This window comes from Neovison vison, chromosome 9 (genome assembly GCF_020171115.1).
Source record: "Neovison vison isolate M4711 chromosome 9, ASM_NN_V1, whole genome shotgun sequence".
Taxonomy (NCBI): domain Eukaryota; kingdom Metazoa; phylum Chordata; class Mammalia; order Carnivora; family Mustelidae; genus Neogale; species Neogale vison.
The window spans coordinates 76270767-76288063 of NC_058099.1; the positions used below are offsets into that span (position 1 = coordinate 76270767).

General features: G+C 45.8%; 1 protein-coding gene across 1 annotated transcript in view; it reads right to left on the bottom strand.

Annotated features, from left to right (window-relative positions):
* The window catches only part of NTRK2 (neurotrophic receptor tyrosine kinase 2), a 323265-nt gene that overhangs the window by 68062 nt on the left and 237906 nt on the right, over positions 1–17297 (bottom strand). Inside the window, exons 13-14 of the mRNA XM_044265786.1 lie at positions 15615–15745; positions 2282–2454 (exon numbers count right to left, since the gene is read on the bottom strand). Coding sequence (XP_044121721.1) covers positions 2282–2454; positions 15615–15745 — 304 coding nt within the window. The remainder of the gene's footprint in view (positions 1–2281; positions 2455–15614; positions 15746–17297) is intronic.

A 17297-nucleotide genomic window follows, 5' to 3' on the forward strand; every position in this document is an offset into this window, starting at 1 on the left:
CTCCTGGAAATAAAAATATATTTTTACCTCTTCTGGAAGAACATGCCTTAAAAGGGGAAATGTGCCATTAGCACCCTGGCTGGGGAAGCAGGAGGGTTCAGTGGGCTTCTAATGAGGGAGGTTGTTCATCTTTCCTTGGCTTATTCTCTCCAAGTGTGGGTTACAGTGGGCACTTAGCTACATGGTCCGGCTCTGAATTCCACAGCATGCTACTTTCCTTCTGATTTTTTTTCACCGGCTACCTCTAGAGGAAGCAATGCATGCTTAAAGCTCTGGGCTTTGCAGCCAGTGGCTGTGGGTTTGAATCTCAGCTCTATTACTCGGGGTTTTTTTTTTTTTCCCCCTTAACCATAAAATAGAAATGATTATAATAATAATTTATTAAGTTTATACAATTTAAAGCCTTTAAAATGCTCAATAACATTAGCTGTTGTTGCTTGCAAACTTGTTGGAAGGATTCTGGGAGAGATTCTAGAGGAAAAACTGGACTCTCTTTGCAAGCAAGAACTATGTGTTTCTCCTCACTTCCCAGTCACCCCAGCACAAGGTGTTGGTGTTTGATGTATGGCTTTGGAATGAATAAAAAAGGGTGAGAGGACACTGTGGACATCTGCCTTTATAGGGCAGAGCTAGTGACACTTGGGGACATGGTCATGGCATTTAGGGACTGGGTTCCCTTCCAGAAATGGAGGATGGACTGTAGTTCACAGTGCATTATTATGCCTGAGAACCTGCTTCTTGGCATGGAAAACCTCTTGCTACCAGAGTGCAGCAGATTCTGAAATCGAGCGGGAGAGATTTCTAGTAACTCCATGCCTTGTGCAAGACGCCCAGAGAGAATCAGGAGCCTGTTCCTTCTGGAAGCAGGAAGGAGAGCTAGGGAGAGATTGGCTGAGCCAAAAGTGAAAGGATCAACACACACACACACACACACACACTCACACACGTGCTCACACATACACATACTTGCATACATGCACAAACACAGTAGGAGCTCTCAGAAGCATTTAGTTGCATCTAGCTGAATATGTTTGGGGTATTATGCTCTGTTTTTGGAAAGCACCATTTTTAATTAGAGAAGTAGCCTAGAACGTGGGAACAAGGGGAAAATACTTCTACGAGCAACTAGACCTCCACCAAGAGTAGCTTCTTTTCCTCCTTTCACATGAGATTTGAAAGACAAAATCTGTCATCATTCCCTCTCCTCTCTCCTGCAAGGAAAAGTGTTGACACTGAGTAAAGCATCAGGATGACCGACTCTGAGAGCCAAGAGTTGGCTACAGATTCCTAGTGTCACTGTAGTCCCTCCCCCAACACCATCATAAGCAAGGCTGAGAAGGGGGACCCATACCGGTAAAGGACAACTAAATTGCGTGGATATTCATGAGCCTCGTAAAAGTGACCCAGAAGGTACAAACTGCATAATGACATTCCTAAGCACAGCAGTACACCGCCCCTCTCCACCATTCCCTCAGTGACAGACTTATTAAACATCACAGTTTCTGAATTTTTCAGAGGCTGCCTGGTGCCCATTCCTGCAGAAAGCCCTTTCCAGGACCCCCAGGAACTGGAAGAGGACAGAGAGATCTAGATGTCACTATAACAGAAGTCGAACATCCCCAGGATTGCAGATCCCTCAACCATGTGGCTGTAGGGACAATATCTGTTGATCGTCTATTATCACAATCATCCTGATACTAGTCCTTGATGTGGATAGTATTACACCCCTTTCACAGTTTAGAAAACTGAGACCAACATCTTTCCTGTTTCTCCTCAATTATGCTACCTACCAAGACACCACAGGCTGAGAGGCAGCCATGTTTGAAAGAACATAGCGTGTTTGAGCCACAGATGACATACAGAGGGTCCTGCTCAGGCCCACTGGGGAGTTGAGGCAACTGGAGACCCACCCAGGAGGACATGGCTGCTGATATAGATGAGGAAGGAGAATGTAGTCTCCCAGCCCACTCTACTGGGACCAGCATGTGTTCTTCATGCTCGTAAATGGGCAACTTCCATTTGGTCCTCTGCTCAAAGCAAATAAAGGCATTGCTTGATTCCCTTCCCCAAAGAGTAAGTCAGTTCATTTTTCCTGTCCCTCATTTCTCCTGTGTCCTCCATTCCTTTCTCTGTAGAATGTATTCGTGTTGTCACCAGAGAATGTTCCAGAGGCACCCCTGGCCCTTCTCAGGAGCTCCCTATCCTCTCTCTCAAGCCATCTGAACAATGGAGGCTTGCTCCCTCTTCCAGCCCCTTGCCGAGACCTCCCCTCACGCCCTACCTGAGGAACTTGTTGAGGTCCCCGTGCTTCATGTACTCAAAGACCATGATGAGCGGGTCGCCCTCCACGCAGACACCATAGAACTTGACGATGTGCTCGTGTTGGAGGTTGGTCAGCAGCTCCGCCTCACGGTGGAAGTCCTTGCGCGCATTGTCACTGGCGTCCTTCAGCGTCTGGGGACGGGGGTGGGCAGAGAGGGGAGAAAATCAATACATCTCAAACCCAGAATGTCTAAGGGAAGGTTGAGTGTGGAGAAGGAATGACTCCAGTGGGCCCTGAGGCTCCTAAATGCAAAGGAAACTCATCTTATTCATTATACAAAAGTTGGTAAATGGCCTTGTTCCTGAGGAAATACTGTCTGCATTAAAAACTGAGGAACAGCCCCTCGGGGGTCTGGAACACATTGCAGTTTATGAAGCGCTCATACAGATGTTTCCTCAGAAGTAACAGACGTGAGCTTTTCAGAGTCTTCATCCTTTTTATCCCTCTTCTCCCCCAATTATTACCACAGACTCTCTTCCATTTTTATACCCGTTAAGCTTTCAAGGATGCCATGTGCCGCTCACTTCTGCTCACGTAACTTAAAAAACTTCACATTATGGAACCACTCAGTAGACAGAAGTGCGTAAGGAACCCTCACATACCCATTTTCCAGCCTTGACCGTGATCATTGTGCCCAGTTTATTACGTAACACTTTCAAAAGCCTTCCCCCCCACCCCCGTGCTCATGCACACTGCCGGCTCAGCAAATGCCCCAATCCAGTCAGTGCCAAGCAGGCCATCACGTTGCCAAGATGAAGTTGCCCAGGATCATGCCAGCCAGTTCTCTTCTCAGAGCGCTCCACCACCGCAGTGTCCTAGGGCAAAGCTGGCACTTGTTGAGGTCACACACCTGTGCTCAGCTCCTGCCCTGGGTTGGTCACAGAGCCAGAGCTGTGGTGGCATCAGGAAGATGGTGACCCAAGTCTTGGCCTCAGGTGCTTATGGGCAAAGAGGGAGATATGTCACCTTTATAATGAACTCTAATTCAAGTGTGGAACACACATCCTAAATGAACTAGCTCACCTGCATCTCTGTCCAGTTTGATCACTTTTCTTTTTTTTAAGATTTTATGTATTTTAGAGAGAGAGAGAGGGAGAGCACAAAAGGAGAGGGAGAGGGGGAAGTAGACTCCCCCGCCGAGCAGAGAGCACGATGCGGGACTCGATCCCAGGATGTTGAGATCATGACCTGAGCTGAAGGCAGACTCTTCACCAGCTGAGCCTCCCAGGCACCCCAGTCTGATCACTTGATATGTTCCTTTTCCAGACAAGTCTCCACAGCTGCCCATATGACATCAGGCCAGGCCTCCCTGTCTCTGCTGGTGTTTGTCCCTCTGCCTGAAATCCTCACTCAGTCATGGTCACTGGGGTCAGATGTTGAACAATGACCCCATGAAGGCGTCCACATGCCAATCCCCGGAATCAATGAATGTTACCTTCCATGGCCGAAGGGACTTTGCAGAGGAGAGTAAGTTAAGGGTCTTGGTGTGGAGGGATTATCCAAGCGGGCTCCAGGTCATTCCACACAAACGACCTAGACTGAGAAGCGGGGGTCAGGAGAGAGCAGATGTAAGGGTAGAAGCAGAGGTCAGACAGAACACAGGTGCTATGCTGCTGGCTTAGAAGAAGGGGCCACAAGACAAGGACTGTGTGTGGCCTCCAAAACCAGAAAAGGCCAGGAAATGTTTTCTGTCCTCGGGCCTCCAGAAGGATCCAGACCTGCTATCCCCTTCCCTTTCACTTAGTAAAACTGACTTTGGGCATCTGACCATGAGAACCATGAGACAAGCCATTTGTGTTGTTAGCCCCTGAGTTTGTAGTGATCAGTGACAGCAGCCACAGTTAAGGGACAAGGAGAAGGGATGCCCACGGGACTCTTGCTGGTAAAGGTGGCATGTGAGCACATGAGCCTGTTCTCTGGAGACTCATCAGACCTTACCAGTGTTAGATGGCAAATGTGAACATCCCTAAAGTCACAAGAAATTGAACCCTGGAGCAGAATGAAAGCACTGTCATCCCTCAGAAGTGTAATGAGTTCGAGACTATCCACTACGTCCAGGATCAAAGAGCACTGCCAGGCCCCTGGTGGTCCTACTGTAGCTCGCTGCCTTGACTCTGTTCTCCCGGGGGGGACACCCCGCACTTGGGAAGCTTCTAGACCTTGGGATGTGCCATAAGTCAAGGTTTCCATGCTAGTGTCTGAGGAAAAGACCCTGGCATGGAAATTAGCAGCCAAGACACTTACTAGGACACACCCTTGGTATTAACACCTGCTGGGAGGGTCTGAGCAGGGCGGACAGTGAGCTACGATGCAGTCTCAAAAAGCCCTGTCCACCCCTCTAGGAGGACCCTTCAGAGCTGCCCTGAGTAAGGGGGCTGGGCCTTCAGAGACTCATCCCAGCCCACCACTGGATGGAGACCAGCCCAGAAGGGGAGAGTGACCTTGAGTGGACTTCCTGAGTCCCCCGCCAGGTTGCAGCCTTCTCAGCAAGCGAGGGAGCAAGTCCTTCATTCCCAAAGGGGGCAAGAGGCTCGTCATGGAGTCTGCCACACGATGAGCTCGCGCTGTGTAACTTAGCCTGCCCAAGACCGCTCTCCACACAGGAGTGCACGGAGGAATAGGCAGGGCCTGCCTCACCTCAGTGACAAGGAAACATTAAGATGACAGAGGCAACAACAACAAGGTCACCAAATCTTTTCTGTTGCAACCTAGCATTTTCACAAACTGCCTTTAGCCGGATTTGAAGCTTTCTCACCAGGGACGACCTGGCCCAGAGAAACAGAAATCATATCTAGAGTTTTCTTGAGGCTAGAGGCAGTGGTGTCTTGTGCCAAATTCTGGAGATACCCGTTGAAAAAAAGGGCTGGGTGGTGGGGTTCCCCATTCTCACGTTAGTATGTGGTTTTGAGAAGGGTCCCTTCAGAGTACCTGCTTTGATAAGTGAGATGTGGTCCAGCAAATACTCAGAGAGGCTCTAAAACTTTGGTAGGGTTGTTGCCGTGGAAACGACACATTTCTTCATTCAATAACAAAATGAACAGTGGCTGAGAGCCTGGGGTTCGGGGCTCTGGGCTCCCCGGAAGCTCTAGAAGCAAGCTTTATACGCTCCCAAACTCTGCCCCTTCATCCCTGTTGCACAGGGAGATGTGAAGTGTTTATCTCGATGACTTGTTTAGGTTGGTTTTTAATCCAACCACTGTTTTGTTGAATTCCTAGGTAGGAAAAAAGTCATAGTTAAGGCAAGCAGATAGACATGGAGGAGATGGATGTTGCCATTGGCTGGAACAAAATACACACATGGGAACGTCTCTTACTCTTGGACTTGAATTATGGTTTTGGGTAAGCGTCTGTCTCCAATACTTCCTTTGATAGCAGAATCCAGAGTTGGGGAAATAAAAGAACCCTTGACCCACGAGCTCTATGTAAACTAGAGAAAAAAGAGCAGCAAGAAGGAATGAAAAGTGAGCGTTCTGGAAAGGTGGTCCGTGAGTCCAGGTACAGGCAGAGAAAGGAGGCAGGAGGATATAAGGCTGAAGAGGAGACTTCTCAAGTCACTGGCTCCTGGCGGGCTGGCCAGAGATGTCTGTGCTCTCCTTCTAGTCAAAAGACAGGTCCTCACAATGGTGGTACTCAAAAAGAAGGTGCTCTAGTTTAGAGTTTAAAAAAAAAAAATCTGGATTCAAATTCTGACACTGCTCTGGACCTCTCCGAACTCTGATTTTCTCCTCTGTGGAGTGAGGGAAACGAGATCGTCTACTTCACTGGGTCACCGGAAGGACTGAGTGAGGTAGTGTAAGCTGAGATGCCTCCCAGGGTCCCTGGTAGAGAACGACATTTGAAATCAAAACCACAACGAGGTCTGCATTCAATTTGCTCATACGAAGATCCGGGGAGGCCAAAAGATGCATGGATAAGGCACGGTGATGGCCCACCATGAGAACAGCGGGCCCTGGAGGCAGCCCCCATTCCCCTCTGAAAGCCCTTTGAAGCCTGTGGTGTCTTCTCAGAGATCAAGAGTCCTTACTCAGAGGCTGCCCTGAGTCGCTGAGATAGCTTATTTCTGGGGCCTCAGCCTGTCTTTAACAGTGAGTTAGAGAAGGCCCTTTCAGCCATCACTGCAAGACAGGAACAAATTCTGTACGTAAATTCTTTTCTTAACTTTAGCTATGTAGCATGGATTGAAGAACACTAGACTGTGTGTATGTGAGTGTGTGTGCAAGTGTGTGAGAGAGAGAGACAGAGAGAGTCAGGCGATGGGGTAGAGGAGTAGGATGGAGAGAAGACAGGATTTTCTCTGGGGGGAGGACACCAAACTAAAAGAGCTAACGAGCATCTAACATTTCCATTTCCCCAAAGGAATGTACTGCAGGAAGAGACCATTCTCTGTGTAATGTCAGAAGCTGTGCTTCAGTAAAATTTTTAGATTTAAGGAAGATTTAAGAAAGATTTCACTATTCGTGGGGCGAGTACATCTCCCAAACCCTAGCTTCATCCTATGTGCTCATCCATTTTTGCCTGTTGGGTCCTTTTTCTAAATTATGATTCAAATCTATTTTAAGAGATTCAGAAAATATGGCAGTAACAAGTTGGGCAAAATCATCTTCTGAATTTGGCACTCGAAGGACAGAATTTTTTTCTAAGGGTGGAACCATAGCCAGACAGCAATCAGAAGCTGGAAAAATCCTGCTATCAACCCTATTTATAAAAATCATCTCTGTTTTCGTACCATGGCTGATTGTCATTTTACTCAATTAAGGGAGGCTTGGCTGGTTCCCCAAGTCCTTGGCAATGGACATGAGGTGGCAGCTTCCCTCGCTGACAATCGCCTCCACTTTGATAGGCATATTTGCCCCATCATTGAGCATTGCTATTTTCTTACTCCTGGTGTCTGCTTTGTAGCTTCGTTTCTTCTTATTCCTGGTGAATTTCCTGACACTTCAGAGTTACCGTCCTTTCTGAAGACATTCTCAAGAGAGAGGTCTCATCCAGAGATACAGTGAATTACTGCCTTGAGCACACACTGATTCAGAGTTGGAGAAACTGAACAGCATGCGGTAAACTTCAGCACAGAACCGAGAAACCAGTGAAGGCAAAATAGAAGTCAGGGGAAAAAAATGAAGGGAAAATTAACATTCCTCTCAAATGCGTCCATGAAATATTAAGGCTAACTAACAGGAAGCTAGTAGGAGAAGCAAGAGAGCTTATTGGAAATGACCCGTGTGATTGAATGCTGTAGGATAGGATAAATGATCATGCATTTCAAAGTGTAGGTGGTTTAGGAGACACAAGGGTAAATAGAGATTGTGTTCTTTTTTAAAGTACTGATCTTATATTCTTTTCCTATAATTTTTATCATCAAAGAAACAAAGTTAAACTGAAGTATAAGAAAAGAAGAGATCATTATGGTAAGACCTCATCGTGCCCAGTGCCCACCACCATGCTTAAAACAGAGGCCAGTGAGTAAACCCCCATGGGAAACAACTCAGATGCATGAGAATGACTGTCAATGTGCCTAAGTTCTTCTGGGTCAGGTCCACTTAGGCAAGACCTGTCACTAATGGAGCCTGTTGACTCTTCTGATATCTCTCAGACCTGCACTGTTCAACAGGGTAGCCAACAGTCACATGCAGCTGGTGGTCATTTGAAATATGGCTAATCCAAATTGAGATGTGCTGTAGGTATAAAATACACACCAGATTTTGAAAACTTGCAGTGAATAAAGCATCTCGTTAATATTTTTGTATCAACAATATGTTAAAATGCTATTTTAGATATGTCGAGTTAAATAAAATGTATGAATACAGTTAGCTTCATCTGTTTCTTCTTACTTTTTTAATGTACGTACTAGGAAATTTAAAAATACAAATGTGGCTCGCATTTGTGGCTCTCATTTTATTCTGTTGGACAGCCCTGTTCCATAAAAGTTACCTCAATAGGCTATTGGTGGGTCGACATGACTTTTGGGACTGCTGGAAAACAAGACTGAACTGAAATAGCATTAAGGCAGATTCCCTTCTTGTAAGGTTCTCTTGGGCAACGATTAGCCAGGTGTTTAGAGTAATCTGTAGTCCCAGTGCTATGAGATTCTTCTAACTTATAGGGTCTCTTCTGAAGAATAGAGAGGAAGCTTTTATCAAGTTCTTACAATAGTGAACTTTGGAAGACTATGTTGTAATAAATTCAGAGACAGGATAGAAAGAAGATCCTAAAAACCAAGGAGGGTTCAGTAGGTGGCTCCCCTTCATCCTGACAAATGTAAAAATTAACAAAGTGATTATATGAAAATAAAATTGATCGCACTCAGTGCTCACTGTGTAGTAGAAACCAACATTCTGTGTATATCAACTCGATCATATGTAACTGGCCTTTGCGAGGACTTTAATTATGTACCAAGTGACAGCTTCAAATACAAGATTCATAGCCAGGGTGTTGATTGCTGCTATCTTTATTTTCACAGCCACGCTAACTCTTACAGTTTGGAATCTAACAAGTCGACCATCCAATGGGAAAAGCAAGGCCAAGTCCTATTTCACACGCCTTAAAATGCTTGCAATAATTTGGGTGGTGAAATTGACGGCTTCTGTGTGCATATTACATCAAGTCACATATTATAAATGCTAAGTCTTTGGAAGACATGAAACTAATTTGTAGCAACAGAGAGATATTGACTCAAAGGAATGAAATAGAAGTTGTCCTCTAGTAAGGAGAGCTGCAGTATATTTACCAGTTTTAAATACAATTAAAAATGGGAGCTGATTTCACTAAAGCTGCTGATGGCTCATGGTAGACTGGGACTCAATCGGGATCTGGGGTATCATGCTAAAGTCAATGAAAAAGCAGCACAGCTACTGAGAGGCCCATGTTCCAGAGATATAGAAGTGTGAAATGAAGTCTCCAGCTGTGTTCAATACCAGAGGAGTCCTCATTCCAGTGAAATGCACTGTTTGGGGTTTAGCATTTCTGAGAAGATGGGGATGAATTGGAGAGGAGCCAGAAAATAGGGTTAATAAGACCACTTAACAAGACAAAAAACAGACTTCCCATCACAGGTTAAAAGTTGAAGTTTCTGGAAAGCGGACATTGATGCGGCAAAGTAGTTACTGGAACCTACTAGACTCAAGCACAGGAGAGGTCCTCACCAGGAAGATGTCACTCTCCCTCCTATAGCCTACATGAGTGTGCATGTATGCAAGCGTGTGTGTGCATGCACACACACACACACACACACACACACACGCATGCACGCACCAGGAAAAAATGGGCTTACACTAAAGTACAATAGAAATCTATTAAACAATGTCTGGGCCATAAAGACAGTGAGAGCTTTTAATGAGCCACTATTAAAAGTTGGATGATTTCTATTCCTAGAGACTTGTAAAGATGGGAGTTGATAGCATTTTCTGCAACACTGTGTCCTGTTAAGGTACACAAACTCCTTTTTTGGGGCAGCACTAATGAATGTTCTCTTAAATATACTCATCTTGTCATCTTCCATTTCCATTTTGTGGGGATAAGGATTTCACATGCCAGTATCCATGGAGAAGTGGGAAGGGAGCACAGGAAGAGGGAGGAATGGGAGGGAAACTTCATGATTAATCAAGATATAAGGACTGATAAGGTGACTGCCACAAAAAAAATAAAAATTAAAAAAATCCTAAAATGAAAGAAAGAAAGAAAGAAAGAAAGAAAGAAAGAAAAGAGCCCCCTGTCTTAGAGATAAATGTACCTTGGAATTCGTGAACTCTTGATTCCCTTTCTTATCTATGGATTGTTTCACTGTTTCAGAACAGGAAAGAACGAGCTTTCCTTTTGGAGCCCTTATTCTGCCCTATCCATGTTCTGAGACAACTGGCTCTAGTTGCTTCTTTCCCCATAGAGGGCCTCATCTGTGCCATGTGATGACCTTGGATGGTTGGGCCACAGGTAGGTGGCCTGGTGTGAAGATGGAGTGGAATCACAAAACACACAGTCTTTTCCTTCTTGAGCAGTCCACAGACTGGGAGGAACAGCTCTTCACCCTTTTTTTCAGGGATGGAATCTCTAATATTCCTTCAGGGAACCATGGCTACCCACATTCAGTCTCTGTGTGTCATGGAGACCTGACCTCACCTTCCATTTCCAAGGATGTGTATGTGACCCAGGCCTGGGTATTCAGATTATTATTCAGCGAGTCAGAGGACCTGGGGACCCAACTCAAGACAAGCCAGGAAGAGCTGTTCCTTGGACTTCGGTGTAATTATTGGGGAAGAGGAGCTCTCTTTGGGGTTGCTAGGATGGCAGGATCTAAGCCCAGAACCATTGCTGCCAAGTCTTTACCACAGTGGAAAGGAGAGAACCAGTCTGGGAATACAGTCAATACAGAGGAAAGCAGAGCCAGGAGATACATACACAGAGAATTGATTTTCTGGATCCAGCAGTACCTGAAGCAAGGACACTAGTAGCAAGGTTTTCCATTAGCTTCAGCAAATAAATTTCCTTTTCTGCTAAATCAGCTTGATTGAGGTTTCCCATGAGCGTGCTACAACTGTTCTTATCAAAGCTGATAATGATGTTTTGCTTATGTTCACTCCAGAATCCAGTTTTCCTTATTTCCACCTATTTCCTCGAATTGCATTTCTACTCAGAAAAATGCCAAAGTGTCTCTCATCCTTACATACAGATGAGCACAACTAACACATTCCTTTGCATTACTTGGTAAGTGGCCTCATGTTGAATTTCCTCACTTGGGGCAACCAGGGCATGTGTAAAATTCAATAAGTAAAAAATGCGGTGCATCACAAGCATCAGACTATTGGGAAGGCCTGAGTTTTAGTCCTAGATCTGACATTAAGTGCCCTCATTCAACTATGTGACCTTGGATGGGTCAATCATCTTCTAGGGGTTCCCATTTCTTCGTTGGCAAAATGTGGGAGTTAAGCTAAAGAACATCAGTTAATAGCCATCCCTTCATTCATTCAACAAGCATTTATTCCACGCTACTAGATATTGGACAATGTGCTAAAAATCATGGTTCCCACTCTCAAGGATATGTCACTCTAATGGAGGAGACACGCAGTCATGCCATTGATGAAATAAGCTCGCAGACACATACAGAATTAACAACCTTGACAAATGCCATAAAAGACAAGTGCAGATGCCTTAATGGATATGATGTGGAGGTCTGACCTAGCTGGCAGAGCAGGCAAGGGGAGTTCTCTCCTAAGAGGAGCAACTTGAACAGAGAGTGGATGGATTAATGGCAGCTGTGTGGACAGAGGGGCTAAGGTCAGGCTCTCCAGACACAGGAATGTTAGATGCTACTTAGAGTCTGCAGAACGGCAATGTACCAGAGCACTCATCAGTCAACTCTTCCAAAACCCTTGGTGAAGAAAATCAGCATTATTTCTTCTGTTAACAAGAAGATACTCAGAATCGCGAAACGCAAAAATCTGGAAGGAAGTGCTTGTTGAAGTCAGATCTCACCACTCCTGGTCTCAAATGTTCCCGTAGGGTGCCTCTCACTCGCTTTAACTTACACCTCGAGGAAGTCACTCGACTTCCCTGGGTCTCGGATTTCTCATCTATAAAACATGAGACTTGGGTTCTATATAATTTCCAAAGTCTGTCTTGCATGCAGCATTTTTGTGTTTCTAGAAATACACCTGAGTTAGTGGAGAGGGGGAGGAGAGGCCATGAATCCGACGACGCGCACTTGTGGCTATATTTAAAAAACAAAAATCAGCGTGCAGGAAATAGTACAGGAAAATGTTGTAGGCATTGCAGCTATCAAAATGCAGGTTGGATAGAGCCAAAAATAGTTAACGCACCCACAGCTAATGCAGGGAAACTACCATGAAACGTTTCCTTGGTAATTGAGTTACTTAAAGGCAAAGTAACTCATTCTGTTCAAAGACCGGTTCCTCCGCTTCTCACCCTCTTCATGGGTTCTGCAATTGTGATTCAGCGTAAGAGGAAAACACTAGCTGTTGCATCCATTTCACTAAAAAACAAAGGTCATCCAAAAACTATCAAGAAAAGGTCACTCTGGTTGGCGCCCAAATGGGGAGATAGTCTAATGGGAGAGGGATGTTCAGCCCATGTGGGCTCCTGAGTGCCTTCGGATCACGTCCATCTTAAACCGGTTCCTGCAGATCCCTCAAGTTCTTAAAATCATTTGGGGCAGGCGATGCCACAATTTACAGGAAACTGACATCTGTCAGTCTGCGTGCAAAGCCCTGGATTTCAAACCAGTCAGCTCCTTCTAGAGAAGGAAAGAGGACAATAGCTGCTATTTCTTAGACGCATAATCAATGCTGCAGGGGTTGCTAGGCAACGGGCAGAAAGCCTGTCAAACATCCCTGGGTACCTTCAATGGGAGAGGAGCAGCTCCAGGAGCAACTCCTCAGAGGTGACAGGCTGGGCGGGGCCCCGGAAGGGGCATTCCATTTGTCTCCTTCCTGAAAAATTTGCTTTACTGTGGTTTGGACTTGAACCATAGACATTTTCCTCCAAGGTTCAGGGGATAGTCTTTGAACACACTTCCAGCTGGCCAGCCCCCGGCCAGTCAGGCTGGGGAGAGCAGCTCTGTAAGGGGTCCGTACGCTATTGTGAACCAGCCATCCTGGAGCTGGGGAAGGTCTGGCTTGTGCCTCGGGGTGGGGGCTACAACTTCTGAATCCCAGAAAGTGAATATGGGCACCCTCTCTGAAGCCAGAAGTCATTCAGGCAAACGTAAGCAAAGCCTCTGATAGCAACAAGACTTCACAGGCAAGGTTGTGGAGAGGAGATGTTTTAGGTGTCCGACCTTGAAGTTGAAATGAATTTTTGAGCTGCAGGCATTTTCGTCCTCTCGGCTTGAAATAACAGTTTCATTTGAATTTCAACAAGAAGGAAGGAGCCCACAAAGAGTCAGGAGTTGATAAAGGGGAAAATTCAAGTTCTTGTTGGTTTGGTTGATTTGGGTTTGGTTTGTTTCTAGCAGTCTTGCTTCACAAGCGCTCACCGCAGGTCATGAATTTGCCAACTTATTTGGCAAGAGGACCAGGTCCTGCGTCTTCGTCAAAGGTGGGATTCGGGCTGTGACTGGATTCAAACCAGGGAGAAGCCTCAGCGGTAATGGCAGTGGGAGATGAGCCTCTGGAGCGGCAGGCTGTGTGGGCAGGGTAATTGTTTACACCCCACTGACCCTGTCTGGTGCTTGGCCAGGACCAGCCCAGGCCCTGAAACCCTGTCCTAGTATGTGTTGGGAAGGAAATGCGACACATGAGTTGACGTGACCCAAATGTAGCTGGGGAACACCCTTTCTTCAAGGGCGTTCAGAGAACAGTGAAGCAGGCAGAGAATACAGAACAACACTCAAATGAAAGGCTTTCCCCACTAAGAAATTTGGTGCCTCTCTCTCCATTTCTGGCTGAGGTCCTTCAGCTACTCCTACACTGTCATCTAGGATTCCCTAATCTCCCAGAATTTTCTCACATTCCAAGATGCTCACCTTGTGACCCCAAGAATCAAGAATCTGAATTCAGAGTCTGAAGGGTCTGACTTGGGTCCCTGGGGGGCCTCCAGATATCAGTAGGAGGAAACATGACTCCAGAACGGGAATCCCTGGTCTTCAATGTCCTTGCATATAACTCATGGCTAGATTAGGATCAGATTTTCCCTAAGCTGTTTCTAGCTCTCATATTTTATCAGTCTATGAATCTACAAAAATAGAGGCACCTTTTGGTCCCATTTATCCAACGTGAGGGGGAAAAGCAGCAGAGGAAAGTAAAGACTGCAGAGAGAACACTGCCAAATGTTCTGAACATTTTGTGCTTTAAAAAATAAACTTTCTGGGTAAATGAAAGAAAAGAGGAAGCAGTCTCAACAGCAGGAATAACCACCCCTCCCCCCAACACCGCCCGAGTCATGGAGGGATTCTTATTTTACACCTTTTACCCCATTTGACCTCCCATCTTTCCAGCATCTTCCTGTCTCCTCTCCTCTGGCTCCCTCTCCCTCTCCATTTGCCTAGCTTTAGTGAGACGATGTTTACTGATATTACATTTACCCTCCCTAGAAATTCTGTCCTTTATTCGTTCCAAAGTGCAGCTTTTAGAAACCTTTGGTGAGAGTCTAAGAGCCTCCTGGCCACTCAGGTTGGGATGATATCCGGGAAGCAAATGCACTGTTTCTTCATTTGGACGAATTTTAACAGAAAGTGTATTTAGTCCGCAGGATGAGTAAGTTCCAGAAGTTTCTCTCTCCTCAATTACCTATTACGTATACAGTAGAATACTTTGATGCAAAGTACAGCACTAATGGAATAGACAGCTGACTTTTAACATGAAGTTTGTCCTGGTTGTAACTAGTAAATGAACGCTACATTCTGTTTGGCAGAAACAAAGAAAACCCAATCATCTTCCATGAAGCCAAGAAGCTACATCTTATTATACTAGCCAAGCCCATATTCCTTTGCCACTTAATTCATTTTATAAATATAGGCCTCTTTTAAGTCTTTTACATATATTATTCAATACCTTGGTGAGTTGGGATTTTTTTTTAGTTTTGACAATGCATATGTAAAAGATCTGCTGAAGTCTTTTGTGCTATTTTTGTTAATTCCTATGTTTTAGAGAGCTCAGTGGAAAATTCATCCCCTCCAGTAACATTTATCTTACTGAAGACCAGGTCTCCTTTTTGAGTTTGGGGGGAGGGGCAGTGGTGGGAATTAGGGACTTTCAGCCTCCATTATTTCAGTGAAACCGTGTGTCTCCTGGGGTGCTGGAACCCCAAGAGATGCCATCTACCGCAGGACTGAATCATGCAGCCCTGTATGCAATCCTGGGGCTCTGGGGACATTCGGGAGGGACAGGGTAAGGTGTAACAGAAGATGTCAGCAGAGCAGAGGGCTGAGAGGGAAAGCGGACTCCAGTCTTCCTCCTAGGGCCCCCACTGAGGACAAACTACAGCTGAGCTTGGCAAAAACACCGAGCCATCCCAAGGACACAGATTGAGGCTCCAAGATGTGTCTGGGGGAATTCTGTCGGACCTTACTGACCTCCACTCAGTGTTTAGTTAGCATTGACTTGTAAGAATAGCCCAGAGCTCTCCACAGCCCATGGACTGGTGGGTCGCCCCTGAGAAGAAGCTCCAACAGTTACTTGTGCCCCAAACACCCTTCCCACTGTCCACTTAATTCCAGAAAATTCAAACACATCCACTGGAGCAGACGTAATTTGCTCCTGAATTGGCCAACCATAACATGAAATAACGTTACTTCCACACGTGAGTGCAACCACGGATAATGAGACATTCTGGAGTGTTCTCTTACCTTCACTGCCACCAAGATCTTGTCCTGCTCAGGACAGAGGTTATAGCATTCAGCTAGGAAAACTTTTCCAAAGGCTCCTTCGCCTAGCTCCCTTTTCAGAACAATGTTATGTCTCTTGATGTGCTGAACAACTGTAAAACAAAGACAGAGTGGAAATTGGAATCGAGGCACGCGGAGGTGACGGCGGAAGGTGGGAGTCAGGGGCCCGCCTCCTGAGCTTCTCCCCTCTGCCCCAGTAAACCGAGAGGCTCAGTACCCTTCTTCACTGTGCACCCCAAATAGCTGGAAAGAGGTTACACAGCGTGCTCTCCGGAGCTCAATTATTACTTTCACTAGAACTGAAGAAGTGACTTCCCCATTGGCTACAGAATGTCATTAATGAACTTCCCAACTTAGGAGAAGGGAGAAATGGGAAAAGATGAGATATTAACAGCAGACCTCTCACAAGCCAGATGCTTTGCATATACTTGTTTGTCATGTTTCTCGTGGGGGAAAGGCAGAGAGAGAGCCAGGAATCTCTATTTCTTTGTTAAGATGCCTCAGACTTCTAGAGGGGAGGCTCAGAGGAAACAGAGGGAAGAGGCAAGATCTGGGCATGGCTAATCAGAGCTTTGTCCTCTTGGTGAGCTGGACTTGACCAGGGCTGAGACTCTTTTCTCATTCCAGAAATGTCTAGACCATGCTGCAGCTGGTTTCCTGAGCCCTTTCTAAGGTCATGCCTTAGTCTTGGCTCTCCAAAGCCAAGTAGAGACAAGAATAGATGCATGGCGGGAAGAGAAAATATTTCTCCTAGAGAGACTGGCCCATGTCAACTCATCTATACGCCTTCCTGAGGAATAAGGCAGGAAGCCGCCAAGGCTCTCTGGAAGCCTGTCTGTTGCAAGGAGGAGAGCAGAGCGAAGCATTGCTCAGAAGGACAGAGCCAGTGGAAAGTCCAAAAGGAGACTCTGTGGAGGACAGAGCTGTCATGGGAGCTTGTTCCTCTTTCCCCTGACTATCAAGTGCTCAGCCCTCAGCCCAGGCTTCGACAAGGTCATTGGCCGCCATTCTTTCCAGGATGCCTCATCCTTGAATGGCGGTATTAAAGAGAGACTGGGAAGCCTTCTGGAGCTTGGAACGTGTCCCTAACAGTATTCTCTCGTTTTACTCCCACATCCCTGGGAAGCGTCTCTGTTTGTATTTTGTAAGTGGGGAAACTGAGTCTGGAGAAAATTCAGTGATTCTCAGCGTGGGAACGGAGGAGTTGAAATTTGAATTCGGGTCTGTCTGAATCCAGAGTACACGCACAAAGTTGCTTTTCCATAGTAAACTGTGTTACACATGGCAAGAGAAATAGAAATATGTAAACAATAAAAAGTAAGCATACTCTCCCAGCTTCCTGTTTAGTTCACCCTTCAAAGGCCAGTTTAAATTCTCACTTCCTGAGAGGGTTTCCAAGACAGCTTCGACCATCAAAGACCTCCTTCTCTGAATTTATAGTACATCACGACTTATGCTTAGTTGAATTCTTGCTTATCTCACAATTATTGCACATCTGTAAACACCCTGAGACTAAGAGCAACCTCGTCTATCTTCTATAATCACGTGTAATGCCTCAGGTGCTGAGCCCGTAGAAGATTTATTACTGTGGTTTAATTTGATGATCTTTCTTAAAAGCCTTTTTCCCCCTTGAATGTGAACTGC